This window comes from Periplaneta americana, chromosome 12 (genome assembly GCF_040183065.1).
Source record: "Periplaneta americana isolate PAMFEO1 chromosome 12, P.americana_PAMFEO1_priV1, whole genome shotgun sequence".
Classification (NCBI taxonomy): Eukaryota; Metazoa; Arthropoda; class Insecta; order Blattodea; family Blattidae; genus Periplaneta; species Periplaneta americana.
In genome coordinates this window covers 147,217,519-147,231,364 of record NC_091128.1, presented here as the reverse complement: position 1 = coordinate 147,231,364, position 13,846 = coordinate 147,217,519, and the positions used below count along the sequence as shown (strand labels likewise).

At 34.0% G+C, this 13,846-nt stretch overlaps 1 protein-coding gene across 1 annotated transcript; it reads right to left on the bottom strand.

Moving 5' to 3' along the window:
- Positions 1-1,670: 1,670 nt before the first annotated feature.
- Positions 1,671-10,297, bottom strand: LOC138709985 (hydrocephalus-inducing protein-like). Its single transcript, XM_069840665.1, has 7 exons — positions 10,107-10,297; positions 9,380-9,566; positions 7,550-7,768; positions 4,885-5,108; positions 4,492-4,559; positions 1,737-1,951; positions 1,671-1,685 (listed from the first exon to the last, which is right to left on the bottom strand). The coding sequence occupies exons 1-7, from the start codon at positions 10,232-10,234 to the stop codon at positions 1,671-1,673; spliced, it is 1,056 nt and encodes a 351-aa protein (XP_069696766.1). The 5' UTR covers positions 10,235-10,297.
- Positions 10,298-13,846: the final 3,549 nt, after the last annotated feature.

The window sequence follows — 13,846 nt, the reverse complement described above, 5'->3', positions numbered from 1 at the left end:
TAGAAACCAGGTATTTTGGAAATGTTTTTCAAAGTGACAGTCCTATTGTAGGGGTAATTGATGAAACAGAAATGAATGTTGACTTCATTTGGTTCACAGATTATCGTGGCACTTCGAGCAACATATGTCATTGGAAGTGAAACGGATTCAGACTTAGATTCCCACATATCTACTATAATTGCTGTTGACCAATCTCGCGCAATGTTAGGTACCAATTGTACCTGTGAACAAATTTAATAGAAACATAGTTAGCATCCTATGAAGATAAGAATATACATGGTGGCCCTGTCGAACTTTCCTGATTTTGTCTATGAAAGGAAGACCAAAGGCGAAGGAAAATTTTTATAATTACAATAATTAATTTATAATTTAAAATAAACAAAAATCACTCAGTCTGGAAAGCAATTAACTGAGGAGTCCAATAAAGTTGTGGACTATCCTCTTTGTTATTCACAATTTACATGAACACCGTAATTAAAGAATGGAGACAGCTACCTCATGCCAATGTACCAATCACACAAAGACTCAATTTAGACACTATGTTGTATGCAGACGACCAAGTATTCTTTGCTAACTGCGAAGATGGCCTCCAAATATTACTACATAATTTAGAGAAAATAACCAAAAATTATGATATGGAATTTTCATAAGCTTTTTTTTTTTAACAATTTATTGATCGATCAGCGCATTTAGCTCTATACAGATCATTTCTAGAAAATATAAATACAATATGTGACACTGAATTGAGGGCAGCCTAGATTGGCTCCTCAATGAACAAAAAAAATTGTTAATAAATAATTATTTACATAGGTTGGTGTGATGATAAATTTTGATTATAATATGAGGTCCATTGGAAGTCGGCTCTTGATTCTGGTGGGAAATGTGGACTTCCTTCCGAGAGAGTAATGGATGGCGCCTGGAACATTTTCTAGGTTGTTATAGAACTTCTTAGCTTGTGAATGAATAAACTGTTTCATTGTGTCAATACCAGTTTCTCTGTGTAGTTGGCTGTTACGGACAAACCAAGGAGAATTGAGTGAAATTCGTAGGACTTTATTTTGAAATGACTGGATGTGTTTAATTTCACTTATTGCAGCTCCTCCCCAGACAGGACAGGCATAAAGCAGTAGAGGTCGTAACAGAGATGTGTAAAGTAGCATGCAATTTTGTAGCTTTAGAGATGATTTCTTGTTGAGGAGCGGATATAATTTAACGAGTCTTGAGTAAGCCAATTTAAGTTTGTTGTTGATGTGATGTTTCCATGACAGACGGCGATCTAAGTGCACTCCAAGATATTTTACAGCTTCATCCTTTGGTTTCCACGGTATCACGTTGGTTGAAAGATTTATTTCATAAGCTACAACCAAAGTATTTGCATTGAAAGGAAAAGATCCTATACCCAACAAAATATGCCTTAGTAACAAATTATTACAAAGAGTGAACAACTTTAACTACCTTGGATATTCGTTATCATTTACATATGACCTTGACGTGCAAAACAAAATTACCAGATTTATAAAAATATTATACATATTAAATACAGTTTTGAAACCATCGGTAATTCAGAGGAATTCACGGATCAGAATTGATATAGCGTAATAAGCACGTATCATTTAACAACGTAAATTTTTATATTACTCACTATTAAACAAATGAAGCATCTATATTCTTCATCTGCACACTACCTGCATATCATATGGGAAATTTATTATGGTTCATAAAAATTTAGTTCTTACCGTTAGATTAATTTCACTGAACGCAGGCACAGTTCCCTTATCAGGATGAATTCTAAATTCCTTCGGATGGTTTGGAAGGGCTGGCTTTATTTTGTAAGTTGCAAAGTTTCTGTAAGTGAAGCCGTCTTCATGGCCATCATGGAGCACCCGTATACTGAAAGCCACTGGCACAGTGGAGTCATTACTCAGTATAAGATGATGACTATAAGAGACACCTATGCAAAAAAAAAAAATATCAGAAACTACAGTAATTAAGGCAGTTGATAATAATAATAATAATAATAATAATAATAATAATAATAATAATAATAATAATACATTTTATATAGGCCTATTCCAATTCTTATTTAAAATACTTATTACACTTAAATCTGAATCTTGTTAAAATAACGGTATCCTCTCACATATAGGCTAGATAAATATTTAGAAAATAATCCGTCACAAGGACAACGGCGACGATAGTTAAACCGTCACTATATGAAGAGTACATGAGGAAAACCAATCAGTCACAATTCTCTTAAAGGTTCGGAGTTTACTAGTTCGATCCTATGATCAAAAATATGTACTAGTTCGGTCCGGAGTCAAGAATTAACAATACTAGTTCGGTCAGGAGTTAAGAATTAACAATACTAGTTCGGTCCGGAGTCAAGAATTAACAATACTAGTTCGGTCCGGAGTCAAGAATTAACAATACTAGTTCGGTCAGTAAGTCAAAAATTAACAATACTAGTTCGGTCCGAAGTCAAGAATTAACAATATTAGTTCGGTACGTGAGTCAAGAATTAACAATACTAGTTCGGTCCGTGAGTCAAAAATTAACAATACTAGTTCGGTCAGTGAGTCAAGAATTAACAATACTAGTTCGGTCCGTGAGTCAAGAATTAACAATACTAGTTCGGTCCGTGAGTCAAGAATTAACAATACTAGTTCGGTCCGTGAGTCAAGAATTAACAATACTAGTTCGGTCCGTGAGTCAAGAATTAACAATACTAGTTCGGTCCGTGAATAAAAAATTAACAATACTAGTTCGGTCAGTGAGTAAAAAATTAACAATACTAGTTCGGTCCGGGGTCAAAAATTAACAATACTAGTTCGATCCGGAGTCAAGAATTAACAATATTAGTTCGGTCCGGAGTCAAGAATTAACAATACTAGTTCGGTCAGTGAGTCAAAAATTAACAATACTAGTTCGGTCCGAAGTCAAGAATTAACAATACTAGTTCGGTCCGTGAGTAAAAAATTAACAATACTAGTTCGGTCCGTGAGTCAAAAATTAACAATACTAGTTCCGTTCCGGTCATTAACTTAACAGTACTAGTTCGGCCCTGGATTGAAAATAGAGCAGTACTGTATTGGTTAGAAATCAACATTTTCCTTCCCAATCTATACACGCTTAGGACTATCCTAAAGTAGGGACGGGTATATTCGTGACTCGAGACAGCAAACTACAAAATTGCCGGCTCCTTCCTTAAGGCATGGTTTAAAATGTTTGTTCTCATGTACAAGGTACAGTATAAACCTTAATCAAAATTTCTTTAACTTCAGAGTAGCCAAGTAAGTGATACTAGGAACTATGTTTTTGGAGAATTTTTGGGATAGTGTTTTTACATATAAGAGCCTGTTTATTGATTTAGAAACAAATTCCACCATTTTGTCTCTAATATATTGTTCTTCCTTTAATCGGCCTGGTCTTCTTTTTATTGCTGGACTTCTAATTTGTATGTGTGTGTGTGTGTGTGTGTGTGTGTGTTTAATGCCTACCCACTTCACTTTGTGTGATTCGGGTTCCGCATACTGCGGATAGATGGCAGGACTGTGACCCATTTTCAAATTGTACACCACTTCGGCGGGCCACGTTATGCATGATGTGTATCTGTGAAGAGTTATGTCGTGTACTAGGGTGAGTGTATGTTAAGTATTGCGTAGGGAATGGGTGAGGATGATGATTAAGGTGAGGAAGGGAGAAGGGGAAACTCGGTACCGGCACGTAGCCTACCCCTTTCGAATAGCACCATGGGGGCCGCCAGGCTTAACTTCCCCGTCCGACGGACGAATCACTATCAACAGTGACAAATGTCTTCTCTTTATATGCACTGCGGAGAGATTTGGGATTTAACCCAGGCATATTGGTGCACAATTTAGTGATTAGAAGTTGTGCACCGCCATATCTCCTAGTCCCGAGGTAGAAATTTTACATGAAAATTTCTGACCCCGTCGGGGATCGAACTAGTCTGGAGGCAGACACGCTACCACAGAGCTAACTCGGCGGACATATTTCAAAATGTTGACTCCTCTAAATATGCACGTCTTAGATCATTTGCTGCCACAATCGCTGTTCGGTTCTCGTATATTTGTGAACAATTTTTTTCAAAATTAAACATTTTAAAATAAAAAAGGACACGCTTAACAGATGTCAGCCTTGGCAGTGGCTACTTATGAGGCAACCCCTAATTTTGAGATCTTACCGAATGGAAATATTGTAGTCAAAAAGTAAATTATGCAGATGAAAATAATATAATCCTAAAAAGATATTCATTCCTTCTTTCGCTTGTTATTTTTTTGTTATAAACACGGAAGGTAGGGACGATCACAAACTGCCTCCGCTGTTTAGTTTACTGCGACAAATGCTCCCTACTTCACTTTGTGTGTAGCGGGTAGTAGGTCTATTTATATAGCGTCATGAATTTGTGATGTTTTACGATGCTTGCTCTTGATCATGAAAATAGTATCTCAATAACTTCAACACTTAGCTTACCTATTGCAACAGTTCCCCACTGCAGTGATTTCTTATTGAAGTGAAGAGTAGGACACATAACATTTCCCCTAACAGAAAATAAAAATGTATTAGTGCATGAAAAATATCCTCTAACCATGAATAATAGGTTAGGTACTTCTGTCACAATAATGTCAGTTATTATGAAATCACTTTACTGTGTTCGAAAAGTCTGTCGTTTGTCTAAAACAAATTAAAATAATTGAAGACTGGATTAATCTTGCTCAAGATAGAGACCAATGGCGGGCTTATGTGAGGGCGGCAATGAACCTCCGGGTTCCTTAAAAGCCAGTAAGTAAGTATGTAAATATATGAACTAACAAGATAAACATAGAAACTTAGCACTACATTAAATAAATTATAAGTTTTACGTACTTAAAGGTCAATTTGATCATTTGTGAAGACTCTAGTATGACAAATTCAACATCCTCTACAAATTCTCCTGGCACACTACTGGAAAATTTAATGACTATTGGTTTGGCATCATCAGGATTCAAATAAACAGTTGATGGTTTACATGTCATTGTACCACCAAACAGAAGATTTTTTGGAACAAATTTCAATGTTCCAGGAATATGACCTTTATTCGCAGCAAAAATCTGAAACAAAAAGCATCTGCGTCATAAAATGTAGATGTTGTAGTCTCTTGTTATATCTTTCCGTGTTTCATAAAATTTCAGTTATCATCACCATAAATAGGAAGTTCGTACCAAAGCAGTAGATTTCAGTCGAGTACAGTGAGGAGTATAGATGTCAACCGCGCCTCGCTACAGATTATACACAGTATGTTCACATAAACAACGCATAGTATCATTCTGTGGAGCTGTGTACAGTCGTGAATAATTTGAAGAATATTATCAATTTATATTAATACTTTAAGTTCTGAACAAAGTGAGCTATTATGTTATTATTGTATAATAATAATAATAATAATAATAATAATAATAATAATAATAATAATAATAATAATAATGGCTTTGTTTAACCTGGCAGAGTTAAGGCCGTAAGACCTTCTCTTACACTCAACCAGGATTAAAACTTGCTTACTCAGTTGAACATATTATTTACGTAGTGTTAATATTATGCATGATTCCAAAAAAGTAAACTCATCTGTTACTAAATAATTATGCAAACAGGAGTCTGTAACACGTTTATTTTCCCCCGATTACTCTTCGCCAAATGTTGACGTCTCGTGCTGCTATGCATTTGGTTGCGTTACAGTCCAAGTTCAACATCGGAATTACGATACGAACTTCCTAGCTGCCATTACAACAGAAACGATTTTTTTTTAAATAATTATGGGTTTAATAGTATGTGTCACATACGAGATACACTATTAGATTCAAAAATAGTTGTTCACCTGATGACAGTAAAAAATACTGTATCGTATTTCGTATTTCTCCAGTAACGTCTTGTGACGTAGAACAAATATTTTCAGAGTACAATTATTGTTTTTTTTTTCTGAACATAAAAGGAGTATTTCTTTTGATAAAATGAAAATGTTCATTGTTATTTGTTATAATAGGTCTAGAGTCATAATTGTATACTTTGTATGTTATTTTTACATGTAGGCCTATGGTTAAATTATTTTAGATTGGGAGTTACGAAGTTTATAATTTATTACAAATTCTTGTTTTTTATATTATTCGTTTACTCTTTTCTTGTTCTAAGGCCGTGGACGATTGGGGATATATTTGGTTACCATTCGACTGTATATGTTTGTCGTTCTGGTTCATTGACATTGAGAGATGCGCTACAAAGCTTCATTTTGATTCTGTAGAGTTACAGTCCAAGCTCTTCTAAAACTTTCTCTCTTGCAGATCCATCCAGAACTTTCGCCATGTTTATTTGTAAAATGTCTTCTGATATTAAAATTTATACGTAAAAAAGTGTAGTAGAACATAATATAAAATGCATAGTTTTTTTCTCAGTCGTGAATAAAAGAGAAACGATCTGGTCAGATTTTACTGTATTTCACTCATAACGGGCCGCCGCTTACTGCAGACTCGAGCGAACTTACGTCTTTCAAGAATCGCCTACAGACACCAAAGCTAGTACAGAGTTCTTTCCACCTGACTGAGATTGTGTTCACAGTTTGAGAACACAAGTTGGCCAACCATGATCATATCCGATTTCGAAAAAAACTATGTATGGAGGTATCCGATTATGAAAGTAACAACATAAGTTACTTTAATGTTCACAAAAACATTTAAATGATCGTTTCTGAAATAAACGAACCACAGATTTGGAAAGAGCGCGAAAAATACTATAAGAACCGATCCTTAACTAAATTTCAATAAAAATGGCGTATGTCCGTCTTTGAAATCAGGCCCCTCATATAAATCAATAGTAAATTGAATAATAACTTATTTGAAACATTGGTAATTAAAATTAAATAGTGAACTTACTATAATCTTTTCGCTGTAAGAAAAATCCTAATGTAAACAATAGCACGTGACTGAAGTGAGGCTTCATTGGCCGCTGTTTGGCGCCATAGATTCTCAGTACGTGTTCCCGCCTACTGTTGTACATTCTGTTTCATGTTAAACATTTCCCGTTACTCGTCAAGTAGGCCTAACCTCACTACTATGCAATTAAATTATTTTTAAGTCATATTTTCACTGTGGACAGTTGAGGATACAGAAGCCATACTTCAGTACCACGTGCTTACGTGAACAACTACGAGCTCAAATGACGCCAGCTTATTACAAGAACAGACTACCTCCGTATTACTGTTGGTATTCATCCGCGTTCATAGTACATAACAAAATATAAAAGTAGCTTTTCTTTTATATAGCGTTCTACATATGAGTTAAGTTAAATGTTTCATCGTATTTAACAACTAGAATTCAATTTTTTATTTTCAAATAATACAAGATTGTGGTTTCCAAATACGAACTATATTTTCTTGCGTCATGTGAGTGTTTCGACTGGGAGCCAATCACGGGTATGACAGCAACGTGCTTATGTTTACATTAGGATTTTTCTTACAGCGACAACAGTATAGACCCCACACTCACGTACGAACAAATTGTTTTACCTCGTAAGTGTGTTCTCCGAAAATGAAAATATTGCTGATGTTCAACGTGGCCATATTCAACTTGATGCTAGGTCCACGTCCCGGCCCATGTAATGAAACAGGTATTCTATTTTCAATGCCATCAACTTCGCAAAAAGCTTCAACGTTATAATTTATAGCATTTGGTGGTTGAAAAGTTACTAGCATATCACAAGAACTGTGTGGCCACAGCTCTCCTTCCTGTAATAATAGCAAAGTATGTTAGTTTTAGGTAAACAGTGAATAAATTCAACACAACACAAAACATTTAATTTACATTTCGTAACCAACAGAGCTGTCACTTCATGTTCTTCCTTCAAAGGTATCCTATTTGCATGCAAAGAAGACGTATGAGGGCATTCATGTAAAGCTCGGCACCGGAAAAGACCCGGTGTTAAATATTGTAAGAGACTGAATGGGCTCAACGGGCGTTCTTGAAGTTTTAATAACAAGAAAATTCCCGCCGCCGCCACCACTCGAGATTGAACCCAGAACCTTTCACTCATAGCCAATTGCTCTATCATCTTAGGTACCGGTACCCGGTCGCCTCATGCTTCTTCTATACAGTCTCAATATAAAATGTAAATTTGACTACCATCTGTATATGAAAATAGAAACAGAAACACAACAATAGTTCATGGCCTATTGACATACCCAAATATCATACACACGTGATAATATTATGACATAGATGTTAAAGCGTGATATTAAATAAACTTAATCTTTTAAAAACTCGGAAAATGTCTTCACCGATACATATTTTCTATCACATTGATGTGAATTATAATTCATAGTGGATAAAGAGTCAGCACGTAGGGCTGAAAACCCGGGTTCGAGTCCCAGTGCCGGCGAGAATTTTTCTGTATTCTATCCATCCTTCATCCTAATTTGGTAACACAGAATTCCTGCATGAAAATACCATAGGCTAATATAGACTTCGGTACAGCATAATAATTCCAGGATTAAAGTTAAATTTGCAACCAATTCATCGAGTCTTAGAATCCATTTCCGGGTCAAATGCTTTGTTTATTGTATGGGAAAGAGTTTGATGTACTTCTAGCGTCTTGAACAACATGTCTGCCACAGCTTCGATACTCTGGGGGACAAGATCCTCTATTTTTTAAATGATCCGATTGGCGATACGTGTCAACCATGTTCGAGAGTGTGTTCATATGAACTGGCTCGTACGCGTGTAGCTATTACTCCACCAAGGCCAGTGGAGTCCTGCAGCACGGAGCGCCACTTGTACTTCTCCTGCGTTCGTATAGCGACATCGCGATAGTTCACATTACGTCTGCGTCTCCACTCGCCTCGGTCAACGCGGCTACTGATTGACATTTAATTCTCAACTTAAGCACATTTAGCAATGAACAACGAAATGTGTGTTCATCATATTGTGATCTTCCTTAACGAAACCTAGAAATTTTACCAATGGCTACCATGTCCACTCATCGTTAGTACACTCGGTGACATTCTTAGCTTTAATGCTAGACACTCATAACAGGACAATAGCTGGAAAGAAGTAATTTCAGTAAACTTTGTAACTAACTTTATACACTTGAAGAATCAAGACTTTGGTAACACGACTTGTGACTATAGCGAATGCCTTATGGCGACTGTCGCACCTCTAACAGCCCGGGCATCGCAAACCGCGTAGGGATCTGATCGTCAGCCGCCGTTTTCTCGCATCACGTCATAATAACATCTCTGTACATGGACATCAATGGAAGACCTCCAAAATTTTCTCTGAATAAACCATCATTGTCTTCTCCATAATTTGGAACCGTAATGTATTAAGAATTCTTCTCTTACCATTGGTTGAAAAGAGAAGGCGCAATGCGAAAATAAAAATTCTTCACTTCTTAGAGCTTTGATTTCATCTTCATAGATTCTGTTATACGCTACATCATGAGTCACCGGATCTACAACACCGAGAGTTTCTAGTTTTGTTGACCTCTTGGTTTCAATGTCTTGGACACCCTTGAAAACATCTTCAATCCTGAAATAGAAAACTAATTTTAAACCCGCATCTTTGCTGTAGGGGCAACATATGATTCGGACTTCTAATTTATTTTAGCAAGCAATATCATGGTGTTTCTTAAAAAACAGTTTCGTATTAAAATATAACATTATCAAGCAATTAATTACTCATTAAAGTGCAATTTCTTTTAAATCTGGACAAATGGACGTTCGGACAGAGTTCAGTGCGACACCTAGACAAAGTTAATAAAAAGTAGTTTGTCCGGTTTATATCCGGACGTCTGGTAACCCTATTGATAATATGCATTTATATCAATTTTTGCTTTAAAAATACTATTTTGCAATAACAACATGAGTCCACAAAGTGTAAAAAATTGCAGAAAAATATCAATAAAAAGTATCACTTGTGTAGTAGTTCAGTATGGAAGATTGATATTGCACCAATTGAAGACGCCCACGCATTCACAGATTAGGACAAAAATTGTTTTATGTCTCGCCTGTAAAATTTACTTTTTTGGACTGATGTTGTTTATGCAACTGCCGATTCAACTGTACATACCTTTCTGATTGTGCTTCTTCTACTTCTCTGGATGAATATTTCTTCCATTTATAAGATATAATATGATCACTCTTGTTATAAAGTGTGATTGTATGGTCTCTAGACAGACCGGTATAGGTATCTTGCATCCAGATATGGTCCTCGTTAAAATGTACTTTAGCAATGTACGTTGATCCATGCAAAGAAACAAATAATTCTTCGCCTATAAATAGAAAGAAAATGCTCTTAATTCACACCGAGTTTCCATTAATCTACCGCTGAAAATTGAAAAGTGAAGTTCATTTGTGTTTAAATTAATAATGCGTGTCACACAATGTCACAAAGATACTTTCATGGCCATATATTTTTCTAATAATATAAAATATAATTAATTAAATGAATTTATTAATTTATTTGTTGTTTGTGTATTTATTTATTTGCTTGTTCACCTATTCACCTATTCAACTAATTATTTATTTGTCTGTTTGTTGTTTGTTTATTTATTTATTTGTTCGCTTGTTCGCTTTTTCGCTTTTTCACTTTTTCACTTTTCACTTATTTATTTATTTATTTATGATTTATTTATTTATTTGCTTGTTCACCTATTCACCTATTCAACTATTTATTTATTTATTTATTTATTTATTTATTTGTTTATTTATTTATTTATTTATTTGTTACCTTGTTCGCTTGTCCACTTTTTCACTTTTTCACTTGTTTATTTATTTATTTGTTTATTTACTTATTTATTTATTTATTTGCTTGTTCACCTATTCACCTATTCAACTATTTATTTATTTACTTATTTGTTTGTTTGTTTATTTATTTATTTGTTAGCTTGTTCGCTTGTCCACTTTTTCACTTTTTCACTTGTTTATTTATTTATTTATTTGCTTGTTCACCTATTCACCTATTCAACTATTTATTTATTTATTTATTTATTTATTTATTTACTTCTTTGTTTGTTTGTTTGTTTATATATTTATTTATTTGTTAGCTTGTTCGCTTGTCCACTTTTTCACTTGTTTATTTATTTGTTTATTTACTTACTTATTTATTTATTTATTTATTTATTTATTTATTTGTCTGTTTGTTTATTTACTTATTTGTTAGCTTGTTCGCTTGTTCGCTTTTTCACTTTTTCACTTATTTATTTATTTATTTATTTATTTATTTATTTGTTAGCTTGTTCGCTTGTCCACTTTTTCACTTGTTTATTTATTTATTTATTTATTTATTTATTTATTTATTTATTTATTTATTTATTTATTTATTTATTTATTTATTTATTTATTTGTTAGCTTGTTCGCTTGTCCACTTTTTCACTTGTTTACTTATTTGTTTATTTACTTATTTATTTATTTATTTATTTATTTGCTTGTTCACCTATTCAACTATTTATTTATTTGTCTGTTTGTTTATTTACTTATTTGTTAGCTTGTTCGCTTGTTCGCTTTTTCACTTTTTCACTTATTTATTTATTTATTTATTTATTTATTTATTTATTTGTCTGTTTGTTTATTTACTTATTTGTTAGCTTGTTCGCTTGTTCGCTTTTTCACTTTTTCACTTATTTATTTATTTATTTATTTATTTATTTGTGTATTTATTTACTTATTTACTTATTTATTTATTTATTGTTTGCTTGTTCACTTTTTTATTTATTTAAGTACTTATTTATTTATTTATTTATTTATTTATCATCAATCTTGTCTGGACATGGTGGATTTGATGCATTCCAGTTCAAATCCCATATCAAATAGAAATATTATATATATATATATATATATATATATATAAAACACTTCACTAGTGCTATGAACAACTTAACACCTCTGCTAGTAACATTTGAATACTATTTAATATTAAGATCATGGACCCAAGAAGCCGATACCCCACAAGCGTAAGAAACCGAACCAGCGCCAGGAGCAGCTCAAGTAGCCGCGAGACAACGAGCACTTGGCTGACGTCCTGGAAACCTAAGATGACAAGTGAAGATCGGAGAAGTGAGAGTGGAATTATTTATTTGGTAGAGGAGACAGATGCTGTTGACTGAACACGAAGACAGGGAGACAATGCAGAAGTACGCAGTTTGTGCATTGTGTGCGACTGGAATGATGACGAAAGGATGTATGTTGTATCGTGTATAATTGAAGGAACTTACAACTTTGTTTTAATATATTGTGTCAATAAATTTTTAAGAAAAAAAAATTAATATTATGCATCTACTATACTATACCACAGAATATGACACGAATACAATAATAATAATATTAACATTATGTGCTATGTTTCCACTAAAATGACTCTTCTGATGCTAATGCTCAGTACTCCTCCTATCTTCTGTCATCCTTCTCAGACATTTATCCACCTCTGCTTTAAATAATTCTTATTCTATTCTCCTATTCTTTGTGTTTAATGTTTTATCTGAATTATCTTCCCTTTCTTCTGTATAAAATACAATTACTTTGCATGATAATTCCCTTTAAAAAGCAATTTTATGCTCGACCATGCTGAAATGTAGTAATTATACACCTGGTAGCAGCCCTTTAATGGACCCAATTAAAGTACACCTATTAATTGAAGTTCTGGTTTTCCACCAATCAGAAAGCAATATGAAAGCGCAAGTGTCGATTATTCTCGGACATGCAATTGAAAGACAACTAGCGACACGTCACGGAGGCTGGAAATCCAGTACTGTCGCAGAAGGTTATGTTATGTTACTATAATAATTAGCGTTAATTGTAAATAATATTAAAATAAATTCAATTTGTCATCTCGTTTTTCAATGTTTAAATCAATTTCCAGGTTATATCAAGATTAATGTTTATTTTGCTCTCTAGATTATATCAAGGTCAATGACATTTGTTCCTCGGAAAAAATCAATACTTTCGCGTCTGCGCACATCTCACAATTTACGAGATATTGCACAAGGTCACTTCCGCTTCCCAGTCAGATAAGAATAATATGAATACTTATGAATAATTTCAAGTTAGAAATATGATCGAGCATAAAAAGTCGTATGAAACTTGCCTATAATGGTAATTAAGACGCTCGTATGAAAATTATGAAACCCACTTGCGCTCGTTTCATAAACAGACTCGTGTCTTAGCCTAATTACTACCATTATAGGCTCGTTGCATAATGTACTATTAAATTACCAGTAGGCTATTATGTCAGAAATTCCTAACAGCGTACTAAGACACATTATCAGAAGCAGCTTAATTAAACAGAAACCATTTTACTACAGTCTCGTTATTCTTTTCCTTTACTTCAAACATCTCTAGATAATCTAGAAATCATTTTCAAATATTTATTATAAATTTACCTTTAAACCTGAGTTCTGTGTTGTGCATCGATCATTAGAAATACCTTTGAAATTTTTGTAAAGTATCACGGAAAAATTTCTGACTTGCCTGTCTCGTATCTAACAATAAGTGTCCCTCCAAAGTCACCAACTTTCTCAAACTTGAATGTAACTGTCACTCGGATGGCTTCTCCTGCTGAGAGGATGCCCTCCGTTGGGTCCACAGAAAATGGTCTGAAAATATCAAAGGTTGAGCAATGAATAAAATTCTACGCATTTATTTCTCTACAATAGACCTATATTTTGTAATGTCCGTCAAATATTTTCAGAAACAGCCCAACTGCCCACCCACTAGCCTTTACAGAGGGGGCAGCAGAAACGGGTGGGAGAAATCGGTATGCGACATAACCACTCGGACGGACAGTAGATAAATAATATATTCCTATTTGGATTT

Coding starts and splice junctions, on each gene's coding strand:
- LOC138709985 (XM_069840665.1), bottom strand. CDS start 10,234: ATGCAAGATACCTATACCGGTCTGTCTAGAGACCATACAATCACACTT. Junction 9,567..10,106: donor GAAGAAGCACAATCAGAAAG/GTATGTACAGTT, acceptor TTTCTATTTCAG/GATTGAAGATGTTTTCAAGG. Junction 4,560..4,884: donor ATGATCAAATTGACCTTTAA/GTACGTAAAACT, acceptor ATTTTCTGTTAG/GGGAAATGTTATGTGTCCTA.